General features: G+C 38.8%; 1 protein-coding gene across 1 annotated transcript in view; it reads left to right on the top strand.

Moving 5' to 3' along the window:
- Window positions 1-3,377: 3,377 nt before the first annotated feature.
- Window positions 3,378-21,542, top strand: part of grm8a (glutamate receptor, metabotropic 8a) — a 189,310-nt gene continuing 171,145 nt past the window's right edge. Inside the window, exons 1-2 of the mRNA XM_026923574.3 lie at window positions 3,378-3,510; window positions 4,802-5,611. Coding sequence (XP_026779375.2) covers window positions 5,087-5,611 — 525 coding nt within the window. The 5' untranslated portion in view covers window positions 3,378-3,510; window positions 4,802-5,086. The remainder of the gene's footprint in view (window positions 3,511-4,801; window positions 5,612-21,542) is intronic.

Raw genomic sequence — 21,542 nt, forward strand, 5'->3', positions numbered from 1 at the left:
GCTCAGTGTTTTATTTGCAGCCATCTGACAATAGTGTAAAAAGAAAATATGGATATGCATGTGTGTAGGGGAGCGCGGGGTTCACAAGTGGATGTTAAGTCAAAAATTGAAAAGCTGTTTTCTGTGACTTCACGTGTTCAGAGTGACTGATCTGAGGTGAGTGCAATGGTCTTATTTTTGACTTTCAGTAAAAAGTTTTTTTTTTTTAAAAAAAAAAAATGGCATTTCACATTTTATGTAATAAAACTTTGTAAGCTATGAATGTTGAAAATTCTGTTTTATACTGAGTAGAGGAGAGAATCAAGTGTCATGTTAGATGTCATTTGGTACACCCTTATCCAGAGCAACTTACAATTATACAACTGAGCAGTTGAGGGTTAAGGGCCTTGCTCAAGGGTCCAGCAGCGGCAGCTTGGAAATGCTGGGATTTGAACTCAAAACCTTCCAATCTGTAGTCCCAATGTCTTAACCATTGAGGTGCCAATGACACAGAACTTGTGCAAAAATCATTATGATATTGTGTAATCACGTACTGGGTTTCTGATAATAGTATTAAATGTTACTGTAAATTGATATGTTAGATTACACATTCACAGAGCACTTTATTAGGAAAACTATACTAATACTGGGTAGGGCCTCCCTTTGCTCTCAGAACAACCTCAGTTCTTCATGGCATGGAATCCACAAGATGTTGACATGATTGCATCGTGCAATTCCTGCGGATTTTTCAGGTGCACTTTCATTCTGCGAATCTCCCGTTCTACCACATCCCAAAGGTGTTCTATTGGATTCAGATCTGGTGACTGGGAAGGCCACTGAAGAACGGTGAAGTCATTTTCATGTTCATGAAAGCAGTTTGAGATGACTTGAGTGACATGGTGCATCATCATGCTGGAAGTAACCATTAGAAGATGAGTAAATTGTGGCCATGAAGGGATGCACATGGTCAGCAACAATACTCAAAAAGGCTGTTACATTCAAATGATGATTGATTGGTATGAAGGGGCCCAAAGTGTGCCAAGAAGACATTCCCCACACCATTACACCACCTCCACCAGCCTGGACTGTTGACACAATTCAGGTTGGGTCCATGGATCCATGCTATTGGTGCCAAATTCTGACCCTACAATCTGTGTGCCTGAGCAGAATTCAAGATTCATCAGACCAGGCTACATTTTTCCAGTCTTCAATTGTCCAGTTTTGGTGAGCTTCTGCCCACCGCAGCCTCAGCTTTCTGTACTTGGCTGACAGAAGTGGAACCTGATGTGGTCTTCTGCTGTTGTAGTTTATCTGCCTCAAGGTTTCATGTGTTGTGCATTCTGAGATGTTTTTCTGCTCAACCCAATTGTACAGTGTGGTTTACTGAGTTAGTGCAGCCTTTCTGTCAGCTTGAACCAGTCTGGCCATTCTCTGTTGACCTCTCTCATCAACAAAGTGTTTCCATCTGCTGAACTGCCGCTCACTCAATCTATTTTCTTTATTGTACCATTCTGAGTAAACTAGAGACTGTTGTGTACGAAAATCCCAGGAGACCAGTTTTATAGAAATACTCAAACCAGCCTGTCTGGTATCAACAATCGTGCTACAGTCAAAATCATATTTTTTCCCCATTCTGATTTTCCCCATTCTGCTGCCACACGATTGGCTGATTGGATAACTGCATAAATCAGCAGGTGTACAGGTGTTCCTATTAAAGTGAACGGTGAGTGTATATTTTCGGAAAATATACAAAATGTTATGCAGTGCCATGAATGTAGTAGATATTAGGATAGTAAGTGGTCATGATAAGTGAGTGAGCCTGTAATCGGAATTGTAGTAAGGCAAGGAATGATGGTCAGAATGCCACTCATCCCTTACAGATCTGACAACTGGTTCTTTGACTATGTCGTATTTGGTTTTAAATGTGAAATAAAAAAAAAAATCAATATTCAGTATCACTTAGGCCTTGTTCACACCTGCTATTAACACCGCCTGGACAGCCGAAACGCAGACGTTTACACCTGTCATTTTGATTGTGTCTCCAGTGACCACTTGTGATCGTATTTCATACATCATTTCTGTTGAAAAAGGTTGTCACGTATATTTATTACATGTGTTTTCTGCTGCATTTGTTTTCAGGTGGATCCTTTTTCCTGTACCTGTATGGGCTGTTTCAAACATTTCGATCGTGTGGTCTGCTAACGAAACTAATAAATGAATGTGAGAAGATGATGAAAGAAGCTACAAAAAGCAGCTGCTTTTGTGTCGGTTGTTATAGCATCACCTTTATCTAGTAGCCTAGTGATGGAGAACTCTACCATTTAGCACAATTTCCAAAACAATGATGTCTCGCAATGATTGCGTACCATTTTCCGGATAGGGTGATGATGCAGTTGATTAGCTGGCCTTTCGTTGCGGTCCGGGATGCATAGAGATGCTTTTGTGTTCACACCACAAATCTTATGTGTTCAAATGCATCCCATTTCCGAAGCTGGTTTGAGTGATTGGATCATGCTGCGTCTCCGTGATACACTGGACCCCGTTGACACCCGTATGTAGCGCTGTCCAGTTTCAGTCAGATCACCCAGGACACATGTTCATGCCAGGTGTGAACGAGGCCAATATCCAGCACTGAAGCGGCAGATCGTCACAAGTGCACAGCCTCTACTTAACTGTCTATAATCCATAATGAAATAAGATAGGTGTAATAAAGTCTAAATATGTGCCTGGGACTGGCTTTCTTTCACTGGGTATGACATTCATTGCATTGGCCAAGAAGTGGAAGAAAGAGTGAAATGTGTGACAATATGCCCCACTCTCCCCTACACACACACACTCACTCACACACACACACACACACACAGCAACAAGTACTTTCATTTTTTCATTATCATCACTAGAGGGCAGTAAAACTTCAGTGGGAAGATTCCCCTTCTCTGCACGTGTTCCTTCATGCAGAACGCAATACACAAGGCACAGTGTTTACACTGCTTTTTCTTTATGTATGCACTTCTTTTCTTTATGCATCACTTTCTTCATTTTTAGTCTATCAGCCATGCTTAGTATTTTTATCCCAAATTTTCCAAATAAAGCAACCTACCTGTACATCTCTATATGATACAGATAGCTTATTAAACGTCGATCCATGACGTGATCTATTGCATCTTTGCAGAGACACCTTTTCAATTCTTAACACACAAACTGAGTGACGTAAAAACGCCGCACCAAGCGGCGTGCCGCGCGCGCATTTACCGTCCAGTGCGTAAGAGTGTTAGTCATTAGAGAAATTCGTTAATAATGTCTGTGTAGTTGGATAAGACGCTGTCTGAGGTTCCAGAGAGAGAGTGAGAGAGAGAAAGAGAGAGAGAGAGAGAGAGAGAGAGAGGGGAGAGGGAGGGAGGGGGAAGACCAGTGACAGTCGTGGAGACTGTTTTTGTGATTGGTTTGGCGGTCTCGCGCTCAATGCGCTGTTCTCTTCAGCACCAAAGCGCGAGCGCCTTAACGCACCATCAGCAGCATCCAGGAAAGCAGGTAGGGCTGAACATTTCCATTACTTGCATTTTATTAGCATCATACTTTTGTTAGAAAACATATTTCATATGCGCAAGAGGTTTTGTTTCACGCGCTCTGCGATTCCTAACCAGTGGGAGGGGGATCATCACCCCCCCCCATTTTTTCCCCCATTCTTTTCTTTTTTTAATTTTTTCTTGGATCCCCCAGAGAGCAGTCCTGCTGGAGAAAATATAATCAAATTGCCAGAAGAAGATCGCACAGCTTGACACATTCCGATACTTGTAAATTAAAAAAAAGAAAAGAAAAAAGAGATGGGACAGTGCCAGGGAAGCTTAATAACGCGTCCATCATTCTGTCACCTCTAACGATCGAAGAGCTTCAATTTTGTGGCCGCCCATCAATTCCGTCTCATTAGCATGAGTGGGTCTGTCTGATTTATTTTGCACTGATGAAGAACAAAACTAAGTCCTAAATTCCTAGGAGAATACTTATACACATCCTGGAAGATTACTTGTGTTCATAATAATGTAAAGCCAGCTGACTGCAATGTATATATGACAAATAAAGGCATCTTCTTCTTCTTCTTCTTCTTCTTCTAATGTCTATTAATCAGTTGGTTGTTTTCATCTGTATTTTCTCCATAACCTACAATACAGATGAAAACATTCAGCACAGCACATTTTCAATCCAGTGCAGTGCTTTGGGATGTCCTGTTTGGTGTAATGGGTCAGGAAGTGTATCGGTCGAGCTACATCAAGGAAAAAGACAGCAATGTCTGTGATGTCCAGGAGACTGCCTCTGTAGTCTCGACTTCAGAGGACGCCTGAATGCGGTGCAGTTTCAATCTGCAGCTGCGCACATTGATCTTGCATGCATAGCAGTGGGAGAAAAAGGCCAGAATAGAGGTCTTTGCTTCTGTGGTCACTGGAAAAATCCCCCACAAAGCCCTCTCTCTATGATTCCCAATGGTGTAGACTCATTGATTTGTGTTGATGCGCCAACCTCAATTTTAACGACATGACTACACCTATTAAAACTGTTTGTTGGGAAAAATATTTAGAGACAATCATAATTAAATTGATCTAGGCATCTGCTTCATGCTGTACACTGAATTGTTGATAATCAAGATGTCTTCCCAAAAGGAGAGAATCACACTCCTAGTGGCAATATTTAACCGACTGCTTATCATGATTCACCTGAACTGACAAACAAAACCAGGTGTAACATTGTATGCACTGCGTATATGTTCAAAAGGGTCTTAAATTTGCATTTGAGCTACTATAGCTGATAGCTTTTGTCTCTTTTGCAGGTTCAGCTGGAGATATAGCACAAAGCAGAGAAGAACCTGAGGTTTCACATTCCACTCTCAGTTTTTCTCTTCTGTTTTTGAACTTATCCCTCACTTTCTGTCACAACACATGTACTTCAGACATGCGTGGAGCACAAGAAATCCCTGTAGCAACGTTCCCGTGACACAAGAGATTTGGCCTCAGCATTAAGTATATGGCCATGGATGGTCCCACCCACCACCACTGCCATTTTGGTTAAATGATTGGGATTTCTGGATCCTCTCCTGTTCCTCTGTAGTATCAGTATGGCATTACAAAGCACTAGCCTGAACTGGGCAACATACCAGCTCCTTCTTCTCGTAACAGCTGAGATTTGCTGTTGGTTGCCGTCATTCTCTCAACGCTTGGAGTCTCTACCAACGGAATATGCCCACTCCATCCGAATAGATGGCGACATCATTCTGGGTGGCCTATTCCCGGTGCATGCCCGTGGTGAACGAGGAGTGCCCTGCGGAGAGCTGAAGAAGGAGAAGGGCATCCATCGACTGGAAGCCATGCTCTTTGCCATCGACCTCATCAACAAGGACCCGGAGCTGCTGCCTAATGTGACCCTTGGTGCTCGCATTCTGGACACCTGTTCCCGGGACACATATGCCCTTGAGCAGTCACTCACCTTTGTCCAAGCACTCATTGAGCGTGATGGCTCGGATGTACGCTGCGCAAATGGTGACCCCCCTGTCTTTGCCAAGCCCGACAAGATAGTGGGAGTGATTGGAGCATCTGCCAGCTCCGTCTCCATCATGGTGGCCAATATCTTGCGGCTATTCAAGGTAAGCCGATGCACTGACACAAAGTTCGATATTGCTGAGGCAAAGATTTTACTCGTTTGTCTGCTGTCATTGTATCTTATTTTTTGTATCTAAATTGTTGCTGGGAATGTATCTAAATCTTGAGCATAAGTGAGTGCATTATAAGTTTCACTGGATGTCTCATTTGATATGAGGGTTATATGGATAAAACCTTTTTGTGCTTCAGAGTAGTTTTCTGCACTTGTTTGCTGTGTGTCATGAGGATTTGTGGGTGAGAGGTGTAACGGACACTGCAGCTATTCCTCATGGGCCTTTCTTGGGCCTCGTTGATGTGAGCAACAGACTGCAATAATGCAGGTGGGAGTGTGACACTTCTAGACAGTTGTTGCAGGCTGTTTGTGCCTGAGTGTCCAGTGGGATAGACATTGTTCTTGGCCTTTTTGTTTTCAGATAAACCTGTTTGTTCTGCTGTGCTTGACACTGACTCTCACTTTGCTGCTTTTGCACGTCACAATTGATATCAACAATTACAGATAAAGTTTAATAATGACAGCCAATTTAAAGGCAATTAGTTATAGATAACAATTCTTCTATGACAGATACATAACCTGTGATTAAATGTGTGCACTGGGAAAGTCAGATATGCTTTTGACACCTCTGAGCTTCAGATATTATGTATCTTATTTTTATATGTATCTTATTACAATGCGTAATGCTGAATGCCCAATTAACAACAAAACTATAAAGAACAAGAACAAGGTTTATTAGTCAATCCAAGTTTGACTGATTAATGTAGACACACTGTACAATATGCTTGCGCAATGGTTAATGACGCATGTGACATACCAGCACATATCTTTTCCCCTAGAAGAATGTCAGCTACCATGACTCACACTGCAGTACTGCAATAACACTACACATGATTATCATTTGTGTATGTGTGTGTGTGTGTGTGTGTGTGTGTGCAAGCACATATGTATATGTGCTTGTGTATCTATACATGTGTATGTGAACTTGGTATGTGTATGTGAACTTTACATACACGTGTCTCAAAACTCACAGAAATGAAGCGTTTTGAAACATTCATTTGCCTAACAGGATTTATAGCATTTAAAAGCAGGCAGAGTTGCATCATGATTCTTTATATTGTGCTTCAATCTCTGCTTACTTTGTTTAATTACACTTTATTGGCTACTAGCTGCTATGGTGAAACAGGATTAAACCAATCAGAATCATGCATTTTCCTAGATTTATAAGGTAAGATGTCATTTCTGCTACAGTATATGTTATTTTAGTTATTTTCAGTGGAACTAGCATAAAGTATTTTATTTCCTACGCCTATTAATGTTACTAATATGGCAAGATGAGTTGGGTGTAAATCATGTCATCCACCCCAAATGCATGAATGTGTCATAATTATGACTGTACAAATTGCAAAGTGATTTTAATTAGCATATTGCATCCCACCCAGCAGCACACCACTGCTTGTGAATACCTTCCATAGACATAATTATTAATGCTATGCCTGCATTTAAACTCAATCTTAAAACCAATAACCAAATGGAAACCTTTTGGAGTTTTCCTTATAGGCACTAGCCAAAAGTCCCCCACAAAGTAAAAACTGTCAGATATTCCTATACTTGTGGGGACATTTGATTCTCACCAAGATATAAAAAGCTAAAATACACACACACACACACACACACACACACACACACACACACACATACCATACTCCAACTGCCTTCACTCTTTCTTAAAAGAGTCTTTTTGTAATATTAAGCCCATTGCGAAGCATCATGAGTGTAAGTTGATTAAATCACGTAGTCTAGTCTTGTTAATACCCTCTTTCTCTAAAACATGATTCAGTTCAGCTGATTAACTCATATCTGAAACTGGTGATATAACTGTCTATAATATCACCAATAGTATATATTGTCTTGTGGACAGATATACAGTACATAAAGCCTGTGTGTTGCACCAAGACTTGGAGAATGATATTTCGTTCTATGTACTTGTATATGTCTGGAATCATAATAAAGATCTATTAACTTGAAATCTCCTTTCTGGCATCACACATTTGTATAATTTACCAATTCCCTGTCTCCAACCTGTTTCTCCTTGACTTCTGTGAAGGCTTGCACCAAATGTACTGGACCAGTATCATCACTGTTCTGCTCACCTCTCACCAGGAACTCAACAAAGCTTCAGCATTTTCTCTGTTTAACTTTGGAATTAACTCTGAACTCTGCTTCTGTGTGTACACTCAGGATATTTGCCACCAGGAATAACCAAAAGTCTCACAAATGTCCTTCTATTTGCATTTATCAGATTTTTGAGGTGTTCATAGTTTACTTTACCCACAATGCCATGTAACCCTGTTCCTCATCCTTGCCACTATCACCATTAAGCACTACAGACCATCATGTTTTTTTAAACCTGTTATGACTAAACTAACCTCTCATTAATGTACTGCCTTCAGCTTCCGTGCTGAACATTTGATCTTTTCTGAATGCAAATCCAACACCCTGGAAAGGTTCATGCCGGTGGTATTAATAAAACCTGAGCTTTTGAGTGTCTAGTCAGCACTGCTACACAGCGGTTCTCTGCTTTGTTCCAGCTACACGATTAACCTGTACCCACAAACTAGATGAATTCTGTGTTATATATATATATATATATATATATATATATATATATATATATATATATATATATATATATATATATATATACATTTCCTGATATATTCCTTTATATTCACAGCTCACCCCTCCAATTCCTCAGGATAAAATGTCAAACCATCGACTCCTTGTTCTTCCTTGACTTCTGTGCCTATTTCTCTGCCATTCACCAGAGGGCGTCCAACTGTCTGGTGGAAAGTATTGGTGAGCCAGAGCTCCAGGCCATGTCTCTACAAAGTCCACGTCCATCTTGAAATGCTGTACTTAAATATGTTCCTCTGTGCAGGTATAAGAACAAGCACAGGATCCTTACCTCACTCTATGAGCTGACTGGCATGTGGAACTGTTTTTAAAACATTCACAGTGTGAGGTTTATGTGAAAGCTGATTTGGTGAATAAGTATCTTAAAAAAGCCTGGAATAGGATGTGTATTATAGTCTATGATTTTAAGTTTCAAGGTAATAAGAGCTACTAATATAGGTAGAATAAATAGAATCTCTCTATGCATGACCGCTCGAAGGTCCAAATGGCCCAGTCTCCTAATGTACATACACCATTGTCTAACTGCAAATTATCATTTGAGACAATGATGCTTTACACTATAAACAAGAAGAGGAGAAAACGTACAGAAAGTCACCGGAATGTTATGTAAGTTTCAAAGTTTCATACAGCAATAGTTGCCGCTCGGATCCATGCAGTGCTGTGTAGTTGTTCAAATTGCTTGGGCCTTTACAAATGGTTCTATAGAACAATTCCTTAAAAATGAAGTTTCTAACAATGAAATAACAATAGCACTACACAGATGACATCTGCTCAAGGGTGGCTAATATTTTCCAGCCATGTTATTAGTATTAGCATTTTCACTGAACTGAATATTATGCTTTAATATTAATAACATGAGAGTTTAAGGGATTATGTTTGTATCTTTTTATCAGGTGAACATATTTTCATCATAAGACATCACAAAGGCAAAAAGACTAAATACAGAAGAAAGAAGTAATACAGTTCCCTCTGAAAGTATTTGGAATTCTTTTATTTTTGCTATACACTGAAGACATTTGGGTTTGAGATCAAAAGATGAATATGAGATGATAGATTAGAATTAAGGCTTTCATTTCCTGATATTTACATCTAGATGTGTTTAAACAACTTAGAACATGGCACCCGTGGGGGCAGACTACCCAATTTTTAAGCAAAAGTATAGGAACAGATTTTACAGTCTTAAAGTAAATGAAAGTAAATAACATTAATATTTGGTTGCATATCCCTTGCTTGCAATAACTGCATCAAGCTGGTGACCCACTGACATCACCAAATTGTTGCATTCCTTTGTGATGCTTTTCTAGGCTTGTACCAGGCTTCTTTCAGTTGTTTGTTTTGGGGATTTTCTCCCTTCAGTCTCCTCTTCAGGAGATGAAATGCTGCTCAATTGGGTTAAGCTCTGGTGAGTGACTTGGCCAGTCTAAAACCTTCCACTTTTTTCCCCTGATGAAGTGCTTTGTTGTGTTGGCACTGTGTACTGGGTCATTGTCTAGCTGCATGATGAAGTTCCTCCCAATTAGATTGGATGCATTTCTCTGTAAATTGGCAGACAGAATGTTTCTGTAGACTTCTGAATTCATTCTGCTGCTACCATCATGAGTGACATCATCAATAAAGATTAATGAGCCTGTTCCAGAAGCAGCTATGTAAGCCCAAGCCATGACACTACCTCCACCGAGCTTGACCGATGAGCTCGTATGTTTTGGATCATGAGCAGATCCTTTCTTTCTCCACACTTTGGCCTTTCCTTCACTTTGGTAGCAGTTAATCTTGGTTCCAGAACTTTTGTAGCTCATCTCTGTATTTCTTTATGAATTCCAATCTGGCCTTCTGATTCTTACTGTTGATGAGTGGTTTGTATTTTGTGGTATGGCCTCTATATTTCTGCTCTTGAAGTCTTCTTTGAACAGTGGATTGTGATACCTTCACCCCTGCCCTGTGGTGGGTGTTGGTGAAGCCACTGACTGTTGTTTTTGGGTTTTTCTTCACAAAGTTTCTGTCATCAGCTCCTGTTGTTTCCTTGGCCGACCTGTTCGAGAGGTCGGCCAAGAGAGAACCAGACATTCCAAATTGTTGTACTGGCTATGCCCAATACAGGTGCAGTGGCTTTGATTGATTTTCCCTCTTTTCCCAACTTTGAAATGTCTTACTTTTCTCCCATAGACAGCTCTTTGGTCTTCTTGTTGGTTTATCTTTTTTTTTAACAACAACAAATGCAGTCTTCACAGGCGAAACCCTTTGCTCAAACCAAGAGTAGACATTCATAGCTATTAATTGTTTAAACAATCAATCTAACTGGGCAACAAGAAACACCTGTCAGTCACAAATTTTGATCACTTGAAAAAGGTGGGATCAAACAAAATTACCATGTTTGTAAGTTGTTTAACACATCTAGATGTAAATATCAGGAAATGAAAGCTGAAATTCTGATCTGTATGTACTGTTGGAAGTGACTGTATGTGCACCCCAGTGACAAACCATCATGTGAGCAAGTGAGCATGAACAAAATAAAACATACTTTAATGCTCTTATATGACATTTAAAATATCCTAATTTTAATTTACATATCATCAGTCATTTGTGATTATCAGTTTTGTTATGGCATTTTAATTACTTTTGTGTTGGCATTTTAATTAAGTTGTAATGGATTCTTTTCCCATACAAGGTCAGTTAATTATGCCAGTGTTCTTACACATTGTGCATGAAAACAAAAGGTCTATGGTGTCACATTAGCAGGTCTCCTTTTGCACACATGATTTTTTTTGTTCCATACAAAAATGCATGTACACACACAAATGTATCTTGCTTGCGCATTGACCTTACCCTCAAAATGATGCTGCTCTTGTGCAGATTTGCTTTCGCTGTGTATAGGGAGTATGCACATATGCTCATTTATATCTTGCTTGCTTGTGACACTTTTTATGCTCTTGCACTCAGATTTCCTGTTCCCTCTCCTTTTTTTTAAAAGCAACAGCACTGCCAAAGGATGTCAACCAGTTAGAATTGGTTATATGTTTTTATCACTCAGTTGTAGAGGAATCAGAGATTAAACAGGCCAATACTTAAGCTTCTGTAGACATCTAGCATGCTGACAATAAAGGATTTAGTAACATGGAACGGTTCCCAGATAGATCACACAAACATCAGCACAACATGAGTAATTTCTGTCTCTATAACGTTGCAACGACCTTGTTTGCTTCTTGGTAAGATGACAGCACAATGTTGTGTTATGATCATTTGCTAGTCTCAGCCATAATGTGTGATTTAATCCCATCAGCAATGTAAGACAGCACCGCTTCCTGGAATGATTTATTTGATCTCCATGCTTTCACCATGTGATAAGCAGATTCAGCTCAAGTATCCTTCATGCAGCGTTTACCCCACAATTGTATTTCTAGATAGTTTTCTATCTAGATAGATAGTTTTCTCTGACTCATTGTGTACATATATAGTGTATATTAAACGAATAAAAAAATGCACATTATACTTGGCTATTGCAGCCTGATAACGCCTCATTCCACACCTCCTCATTACACTCCTTCGAATCATTCTGAGCTGACACAGCGGACCATGTTTCAAAGCCCAATCTCCACTTGAAAAGAAATTCATGCATAAACACCCTTCTTCCTCTGAAGCTTAGCTGTAAGTCCCACAGTTCAGTTAAAAAAGTATAGAACTTGCACCCAATTTTATATACTGTCAACAAATTTTAAATCACAAACATAAAAAATCTGTTTGGTCACTTAGTTAACCTCTGTAGCTGGCTAATTAAGAAGATCTGAAATTATGTCAACACTCTAGGTTGATATGAGTGTTGGTTGTTTAGACAAGTTAATTTTATTAACTCATAGCTAATTACTGTTGGCCACATTTCATTTAAATTTTACACAACTACAGTTAAAAAACGAAAAGTAAGTCGATGAAAAAAAACCCCACAATGTGATGTTCCTAAGCTGCTGTGAGTTAGTCTGACAATCTTGTAATAGTAATTCACAGTCGCACTGTACAAAATTACAAGTGAAAATATCTTGAATATTGTCAAATTAACTAGTATTTCCTATGATAAGATTACAATAAACCAAATATAGAATTATTCAGATTATTTTTTCTAGCTTGAAATGATCTTATTCTGTTGGCAGGTAATTTTAAGCATTTATTTCTGGAAAGAAGCAAAATTATCTGCCAATAGAATAAGAGAAATTAAAGCGTGAAATTAGTAGAAATATATAGAAATAGGTTTAACAATCTTATATTTCTTTTATTGTAATCTCATAATACTAGATAAAGCTATGTATATTCAAGATATTTTCGTTTGCTGAGATGACATTTTTTGCAGGGAGGAAGCCGGAGTGATGGAGATTTAGATTTTGCAGAAGTGGAATTGCAGAGAGAATTTATTTGTTCTCTAGTTGATGCGCTAGCTAGTGAATGATAGTCAGTCAAGTTATCCTCATTGTGTTGCTTTAGCTAAAGAGATAACAATAGCCAGCTAGTGGATAACTAGGTGTGTTTGGCCCATCAGTCTGTGTGGTGGAGAACAGCACAACAATATTCTTACGAGTAGATCACAATAGCGTTTTTATGCGAGAGAGGGAGAAATGATCAAATTCTACTCCCCAGCAGTTTTACATAAAAGGTAACAAACAAATAATTATTGAATTAATTTGCTTTCATGTTTTGTGGTCTTTAGTCATATCAGGCATGCCAGACAATTAAGTTGAAACAACAGGTTTTTTAAGCTACAGTAGAAGTGTATTTATTTACTATAATGGTAGTTCATATTTAGGCTGTTAACTGGGATTACTAGCGATCTAAAAGAAGCTTGTATTGAGACACAACTCACTTGGACTACAGATAAGGGAAGAGAGAAACAACCTGTTCTGTGCTAATGCAACTGAATTGTCAGATACAAATTGATTTAAAATAAATTGCTATCTAATATCTTAGAGCTCACACGAGAGTATACCTCCCCATCCGAATCGATAGTGGTTTAGTCTTGAATGTAGCAGGATATATTTGAGTGTGGACATTTTTTTTTTAGCTTTCTAAGAGAGCACAGAAAATCTGTGTGAGAGAAAAAAGGCATAATATGTAAGAATATAATGACATTTATGCTTACCTCCATTGTTCCAGAGGTTTGTTTTGGTGTATTTCTTTTAATATGCATTGATTAAATGTGTGTAGGAGAAATGAGAGAGGAGGAAGGCTTCCTAAAGCTCCAAGTCATCTGCTGATTATGGCTTGGAAAGATGGGTCTCAGGTAGACGACCAGCATGGCAGCTGCCGAGCCTGGTGTTTTGTAAACTGAGGAAATAGGAGGGTGAGGAAGAGCAAGTGAGTGCAGATGGTGTACCTTTTTTTAATCTGTCAGAATCTGAAAGAATAAGAATGCACTTCTGGCACTCCAACACATGGAATCCCATTTATACTGACATCATGTGACAGATCATGTGACTGATGTCACTGATCACACACAGGTGGACCTTAATCAACTCATTATGTGGCTTCTGAAGTTAATTGGTTGGACCAGATCTTATTTAGGGGTTTCATAGCAAAGGGGTTGAATACATATATATTCACAACATTTCAGTTTTTAATTTTTTTTTTCATTCCATTTCAACAATTTGGACTATTTTGTTAAATCCATTACATAAAATCCAATTTTTATTCCAGATTGTAATGCAAAAAAACAGGAAAAACACCAGGTGGGGGTTGTGGGTACTTTTGCATGGCACTGTATAAAATTACAGTGAACCAAATATAAGATGATTAAACTTATTTTTAGATATGATAACTAATTTCATTTACATTTTCTTAATATATTGGCAGATAATTTAGATTCTTTCTAGAAATAAATGCAAACATTTAAAAAAAATTATTTGCCAATAGAACAAGACTACTTCAGACTTGGCTAGAAAAAAAAGCTTTAATAATCAAGTTTTACAAATTTTAAGCTTGAAATAGTTTTGTTCTATTGGCAGATAATTTGGTTAATTGTAGTAAATTAGAAAAATGTAAATTAGTAAAGATTTTGACTATATTCAATGTCTTTTCACTATGATGTAATTTTTTTTGCAGTGTATTTATTATTTTACATATTTTCAGTATAGCCAGAAAACAGAAACAGTTTCAGCTACAGCATTCATCATAAATAATCTGGATTTTAGCCAAGAATCTCATGTATCTGGCTATCTGTTGCCTGTATTCAGCCATTAGTGTACCAGCTTCTGCAGGATGCACAACAAAAAAAAAAAAAAAAAAGAAAAAAAGAAGAAAAAAAATAAAACAGATGACATTACACAAAGATGAAGTGTGGCAGCTCCCACAGTCAAGTGGGCAAAGATTTCTGCAAGCAATGGCAGGAGTTTGTCAGATTTTCCCTCTCCAGTCCTCGTGATGACTTATAGTGGGATCTATTTTTTTATACCTTTGGTGCAAACTGTTTAAAATGCCCCTCAGCAATGGTCTGTGGGTGAGCAGCTTTCACTTGCAAATTGCCATGGAGAGGATATCAACCAGTAGTTAACTGCCTGACAGCTTAGTTTTCACTGTAAATCCTATAAAAAAAATTACTGCTGTAGGAAACGATTCTTACTGCAAAATGAGGTAATTTTACAGGTCCAGAACTACAATACGGCTCTGAACTGTGACTTTACAGTTATTATATAGTTATTACCATAAATGCTCTTTAAAATAATTTATTACTCACTTGTTATTCAGAACTCTGATACAATTAATCTAACGTCTGCAAAACACTCAACCCTTAACGTCCTGGAAAAAACCCACAAATGCATAGCATGTACTGAGTCACATAGGCCTTGTGCACAACATAAACAAGGTACGATTCCAAATTACATTTCCATGGACATGGCACCAGCTTAGGCAAATTAGCTTCACCTTACATTTAACTAGCATTAACATACAACATATCCTGTCTAAACAAATAAAGCTTAAACTAGTTAGCATTACCCTCTACATAGTTCTTCGGTAACCAGCACAATACAGTATTGTGAGGTCATTAAAATAACTTATAGAGTTATATTTTACTGTCACTATGGCCAGCTCTGCATCAACGCAACCGAGGCAAACAGCTGAAAATCATTCAATTCTTCATGAAAAAAGAATCGAGGAGTACCTTGCTAGTACTTGCTTTGCAATTTGGCAGTGTGCAGAGTGGGCCCAGATGAATAAATCTGTAGGCTACTCCCAGGCCACTTGGCAACAATGTCTGAAAGGAGTCCTTTGTGATTTCATATCATCCACACATTGTCAAGATCAGGTTATGAAAACTTTGAATGGGAGTCGAGGAGGCTTGAAGTGTGGCTAGGGATGCGCATCCCATCCACTGACATCTACAGCAGACATTTCTGGTGGCATGAGAATCCATTTTTGCTTCATGCAATCTAATTTCCTGTTGAAAATTGCATGTACACTCACCTTACACTTATTAGGAACATCATACTAATACTGTTTAGGACACGCTTTACTCTCAGAACAACATCAGTTCTTCATGGCATGGATTCCACAAGATGTTGGAAACATTCCTTTGAGATTCTGGTTCATGACATGATTGCATCACGTCACTGCTGCAGATTTGTCAGCTGCACATTCATGCTGTGATTCATCTCCTGTTCTACCACATCCTTCATGCTGGAATTAGGCATTATAAGATGGGTAAATTGTGGCCGTAAAGGAATAAATGGTAAATAAATGGTAAATAAATAAGTAAATGGTAAATAAATGGTCAGCAACAATACTCAGATATGATGTTTGATTGGTATTAAGGGGCCTGAGAAAACATTCCCCACACCATTACACCCCCTCCACCACCCTGAACTGTTGACACAAAGCATGTTGATTCATGCTGCTGACACCAAATTCTGACCCTACCATCTGCATGTTGCAGCAGAAATCGAGATTCATCAGACCAAGTGCCATTTTTCCATTCTTCCTCAGTCTAGTTTCTGTGAACATGTGTCACTGTAGCCTCAGATTCCATTTCTTGGAACCCAATGTGGTCTTCTGCTGTTGTAGTCAATCTGCCTCAAGGGTCAAGTTATTGTGCATTCTGAGATGCTTTTCTGCATATCATGGTTGTAAAGAGTGGTTATTTGAGTTACCACAGCCTTCCTGTCAGCTTCCAGTCTGGCCATTCTCCTCTAACCTTTCTCATCAGAATTGCTGCTCAGTGAATGGTGCAAAAAACATCCTATGTATACTCTCGAGAATGTTGTGCATGAAATTCTTTCAGCAGGAAATCAGGAGTTTCAGAAATACTCAAAAACCAACAACCATGCCATGGTCAAAGTTACTGAGATGACATTTTTTCCCCCATTCTGATCTCTGATGTGAACTTTAACTGAAGCTTTTGACATGTAACTGCAGCATTTTTTTCCATTCCTTCCTTCAATGCTTTTTTGCTGTTCTTACATAATAAGTCACTACCTGCTTAGTCAAGTGTCATGTTATAGGATGGAGGACGGTTAATATGTGTGGAACTCATATTACTAAATTGAAACTAATTTCCAGAGATCACAAATTAACATGATTATCACAACTACAATGATTCATGACAAAAACCCTGAATATGTTCTCATTATATGCATTGTTATTTGCATTTTGCCTTCTTCACCTTTCTTTTAAACTTAAGATGCCAACTCTAAACACTGACCTTTGCGAATAATCAGATTAGTCTGTAGTTTACAGGCAAGTTTATATACCAGAGCATACCAAAACATGCCAGAATGACCTCAATACCCCAGTTATGTGAGCAAGTTGTGCAATATGCAGAATGATAATAAAGGTGACTTTGACTTTGAGTGTGCGTGTGAACATGAATCATTGTGGTTGTGGGCAGTTGTGAGCATACTATTCGACTGAATCCTGCAGCCACCACTGCATGATATACATTTATTTTATATTTCATTTTCATTTATTTTTTAATCATTTAGATTATTCCAGCTGGCTGCAACAATAGACCCTTTCTTACTTAGTGATTTCCCATGCAACCTCAAGGAGGGAGATGCTCTGGGGTTGAAAGTTGAGTGAAAAAATGAGTGAAAAGTAATATCTCTGGTTTAACTAGTTCAGAGGCATAAGCACTTAGACAACAAGATTTTACCTTGTGAGCATGCTTAGATCTAAACCAAGAACATCCCAGGCATGCTGAAGGCGAGGATCTGACTTGCCTCTCTGGGGTGTTGTTCAGAACCGTGGTTTAAAGGAACTGTCATGCTGAGTCTTTCAAGGTGTGAAAACAAGGACAAAAGTTTTGTATTTGATCCTCACTTCAACAAGGAGTGAATAAAGTATCCTGTGGAGTAATTTCTTTTAAGTAGTCCTGTGAGAAGTTGTACAGGACATCATCAGCATAATTCTTGATGCTTTGTAGATGAGCAGTAGTTCATGAAGAGCAGCCCATATGGTGTTGTAGTAAGCTTGAATAGAAATGACCAACACCAGGTTAAGAAGTTGGCGGAAGATTTGTGCTGGGGCATGGTGGCTTATTGGTTAGAACGTTTGCTTCACACCTCCGGGATAGGGGGTTTGATCCCTGTGTATGTGGAGTTTGTATGTCCTTCCCAGCTTTGGGGGTTTCCTCCGGGTACTCCGGTTTCCTCCCCAGTCCAAAGACATGTGTTGTAGGCATCTCTAAGTTGACCGTAGTGTGTGATTATGCCCTGCGATGGGTTGGTACCCTGTCTAGGGTGTCCCCTGCCTTGTGCCCCTTTGATAGGCTCCAGGCTCCCCATGACCTGTGCTGGATATGCGGTACAGAAAGGATGAAGTTGTGCTCTTCTATTATTGTGTTTATGATTACACAGTAGCAGGGAATGGCTATCTCTATGCTATTTTAAATGGTAAGCAGGCGGGTGTGAATTCTGGTGTCTGGCTGTAAATGAATTACCAGTGGGCTACTGCAGGAAACACTTCCTGCTCTTCTGCCAGCGTCAGTGGTAAACAATGTGTGATTCTTGGGTGAAACACTCTGGAACATTTTTTTTGCTTTTGGACAGGACAAGTCTTATCTGTGATTGGAATTGCTGGGCTGAAACTCACTGTTTATTCTCTGACACTCTGTAGATTAATAAATGTTTTGACTTTGGGAAGTTTTAGGACTGTCAGAAAATATATTCTGGCCATCTTGACTGCCAGCGAATTTTTATTTCATTTGTCATTTGTTTTCTTTTCTGTCTTCTTGTCCCTCCCCTCCTTTTCCATTTTGTCTAACTTTTCAGTTTAGAAATCTTCTCATCTTCTGTATGGAAACAGCTTTCTGGTGATGGTGTTGTCTGGCTCTTCAAGTTCACAGCGGGGGAAAGACTGTTGGTCACTCATCCCACTTCCTGGAACTTGCCTTTGGGAACCAATTTAACCACACCACAGCATTATTTATACAAGACATGCCTAATTAGATGGGAATAGTTTATCTGCTGTTTGCTTGTAAAATCGAGACTCAGGTCTCCAAGAACATTTTTTTCTAGCTTACAAAAGAGCAAGTTGTACACAGCAGAGGCATAGACAGACCTTTTACAATGGGGTAGCCAGGTTAGACCCAGGGACTTTATTAAGATGATGGCAGTCAAGGGTGGGCCAAAATACTAATCCACATCCATAAAAAAATGACATAATGTGGCTGGCCGAATCTGTGTAGGATCTCTATTGGACATAAAAGGCCCACAGCTAAGCAACATTTCTTTATCATCTAGCAAGCTACAGTCATAGGTAAGTCATAGGTAACATAACATTAGGCTACATCTCAAGAAGTATGCTAGCATTACAAATTCAATATAATTAACTAATAACGAACTGAAGAAACCCAATTTATGCCTCCAAGTAATGAATTTTGTAAATGAAAAAAAAAAAAATTAAACCATGTTTACTCAGCTGTTTGTTCTTTGGAGTCAATGGGGCCTGGAAATAGTTCACTTCTGTGTTAGCTAGCTAAACCTATGTGACATTACAGTTGTTGACAATCTTTACCATTGTACAATGATGAAATGAACTTTCAAATTTCCAGAGATGTTGTAGTGGGTGTTCCTTATTATTCAAACTCATGTTTTAATTTGCTGGTGATATGTATATATTTGGAGTTGAAGAAGTTATCGAGTGCAGAGGTCCAGACCTGCCAAAATGAAACATAAATAAAAGAATAAATATATAAATAAATATATTAATATCATATCATTTTTAAATGCTAAAATTATATGCACATTATTTATAAATTTCTACCTTTACATATTTCCCTTATTATCATAATTTTATTGTAAACGTCTGGCTTCAACCTCAGTTGTTTTTAATACATAGTATACAAACCGCAGCACATCAGCAACAGATAGCCAGAGATCTAGGGATGACCTGTCTGAAAATGCTAGTTCAGATTATTTGCTCTTTCATGTGGAGGTTCCAGCAGAAATTTGTTCCAGTTTACTGCCCTTGTATAGAGGTTGATCCTCTAGTGGTTATCAGTGTGGAGGAAGTGACCCATCACCAATATCTTACACTTTGAAATGTTTCAAACACACTGTTGAATGAGTTGGTTCAGGCCCAGAGGTTCCCAATCCCCAGCCAGAGAAAGTGATGTGGCACAAATGTTTTCATTAATAATATACGAACAATATAATTTTGACTTCCGTGCTCAGTGGGAGTTTCTTACACTAATTTTGAATTTAAACTGCTCTGTGTAGCTGCTACAGCAAGGTTACAGGCTGTAATACATGTGCTATATGTTTTAATATTGGCCATAGACTAAAAGATATAGCACCAATATATGTATTGTTTTGTACTGATTCCAGCTTGAAATAATACAGTGATGTAAAACAAAATCAAACTGTCTGGACAACCTACACATATTGATAGCTCCACCCACTCACTCTCTGTGTGTTTCTTTTCACACACACACTGGCTTTAAATGCACGTTGTAGGTTACCACATAAAGGTCATGAAATCATGTGGATGGTCCTATCTCCACTATCATCCTCTCTGAGCTTGCCTTCCCAAACCTGTGCTCATAAATCCTCCTCACCTACTCTCCCAGCCCACTCAGGTCTTCATTGCCATGCCTGAATGTGGAAAAAAAACAAGTCTCTCATTACTATATAGACAAAGAAACACAAAAATAAATTAATACAGAAAAGTTGAAGAAATAATAATAACAATAATAATAATAACACAAAAAAAAAATACAGAAATATTTAAATTTGGAAACACCCAAATGCAGCAATATAGAAATAAACATAGAAAATCTAAAAAACAACAATAACACTGCCATAGATTTATATTCGTCTCTCTAAGGAAAAAAAAAATGTGAAAGTGAAAATGATGAAAGTGTTTGGTGCTGTGGTCAGTTTCTGATTTGCTTTGCCACTTTGCTAATGTATAGAGAGAGAGAGAGAAACTCAAACAGACTTCTTTAATCATCAGGAGGTAGAGACAATTGCAAGGTCAGAATATCTTAAGGATGTGGCAGAGCAACTATGTAATTTTAATATCCTATCCCTTTTGGAGTACCTGAGTGAATTATTCATTTGAAGTGCTATGAGTTTCGTAGAGTTGCTGAGCAGAAGGACGAGAGGCAGCGGGTCTTGGTTGAGATGGGTTAACAGCAATGTAACGAGTGGCTCCCTCTCTAGCCTTAATTTGTCTCGTCATTAGCCTGCCAGCACCTCGAGGGAGAAAGAAAGTGATGAACATGAGCACTGTGGTGTTAATCAATACACACTCTCTATCTCTTCCTCTGTTTACTTTGGCAGAGTGAAGTTTTATGCCCTGGTTTCAGTAATTGGAACTTGGAGGCTGCTTAGTCCCTTCTTCTGGATTTAATTAAAGCCCTTCTTCCTTCAGGTCAGAAGGAAGCTTGAGGTAAAGCTGTCGTCTAATGAGAGACTGGCTCTTTCATCACAGCTGAGGTAAAGCACATTGATTTCTTGCATGTAATCAGTTGCACACAGTGAAAATCTCTCCTAGATGCCCACCATTTATGATGATTGTTTGTGGTCTGTGTGAAATCCTACCATTCGAACCCACAGGATCTGCTTCTCTTCCATGGAGCTGCAAAGTACAGTGAACGTGGTCTGAGCAGTTTCATGTTCAAGACTGTACAGTATATCCTCATGTATGGAGTCTTTCCATATAGCAGACAAAAGCACTAGTGGAAGCATCGTGACCCTCACAGCTAGCATTCATTTGAAGAACGTAAGCAGGGGAATTTTTCACTCGCTCTCTCA

The sequence above is a fragment of the Pangasianodon hypophthalmus genome, chromosome 18 (assembly GCF_027358585.1).
Source record: "Pangasianodon hypophthalmus isolate fPanHyp1 chromosome 18, fPanHyp1.pri, whole genome shotgun sequence".
NCBI lineage: Eukaryota > Metazoa > Chordata > Actinopteri > Siluriformes > Pangasiidae > Pangasianodon > Pangasianodon hypophthalmus.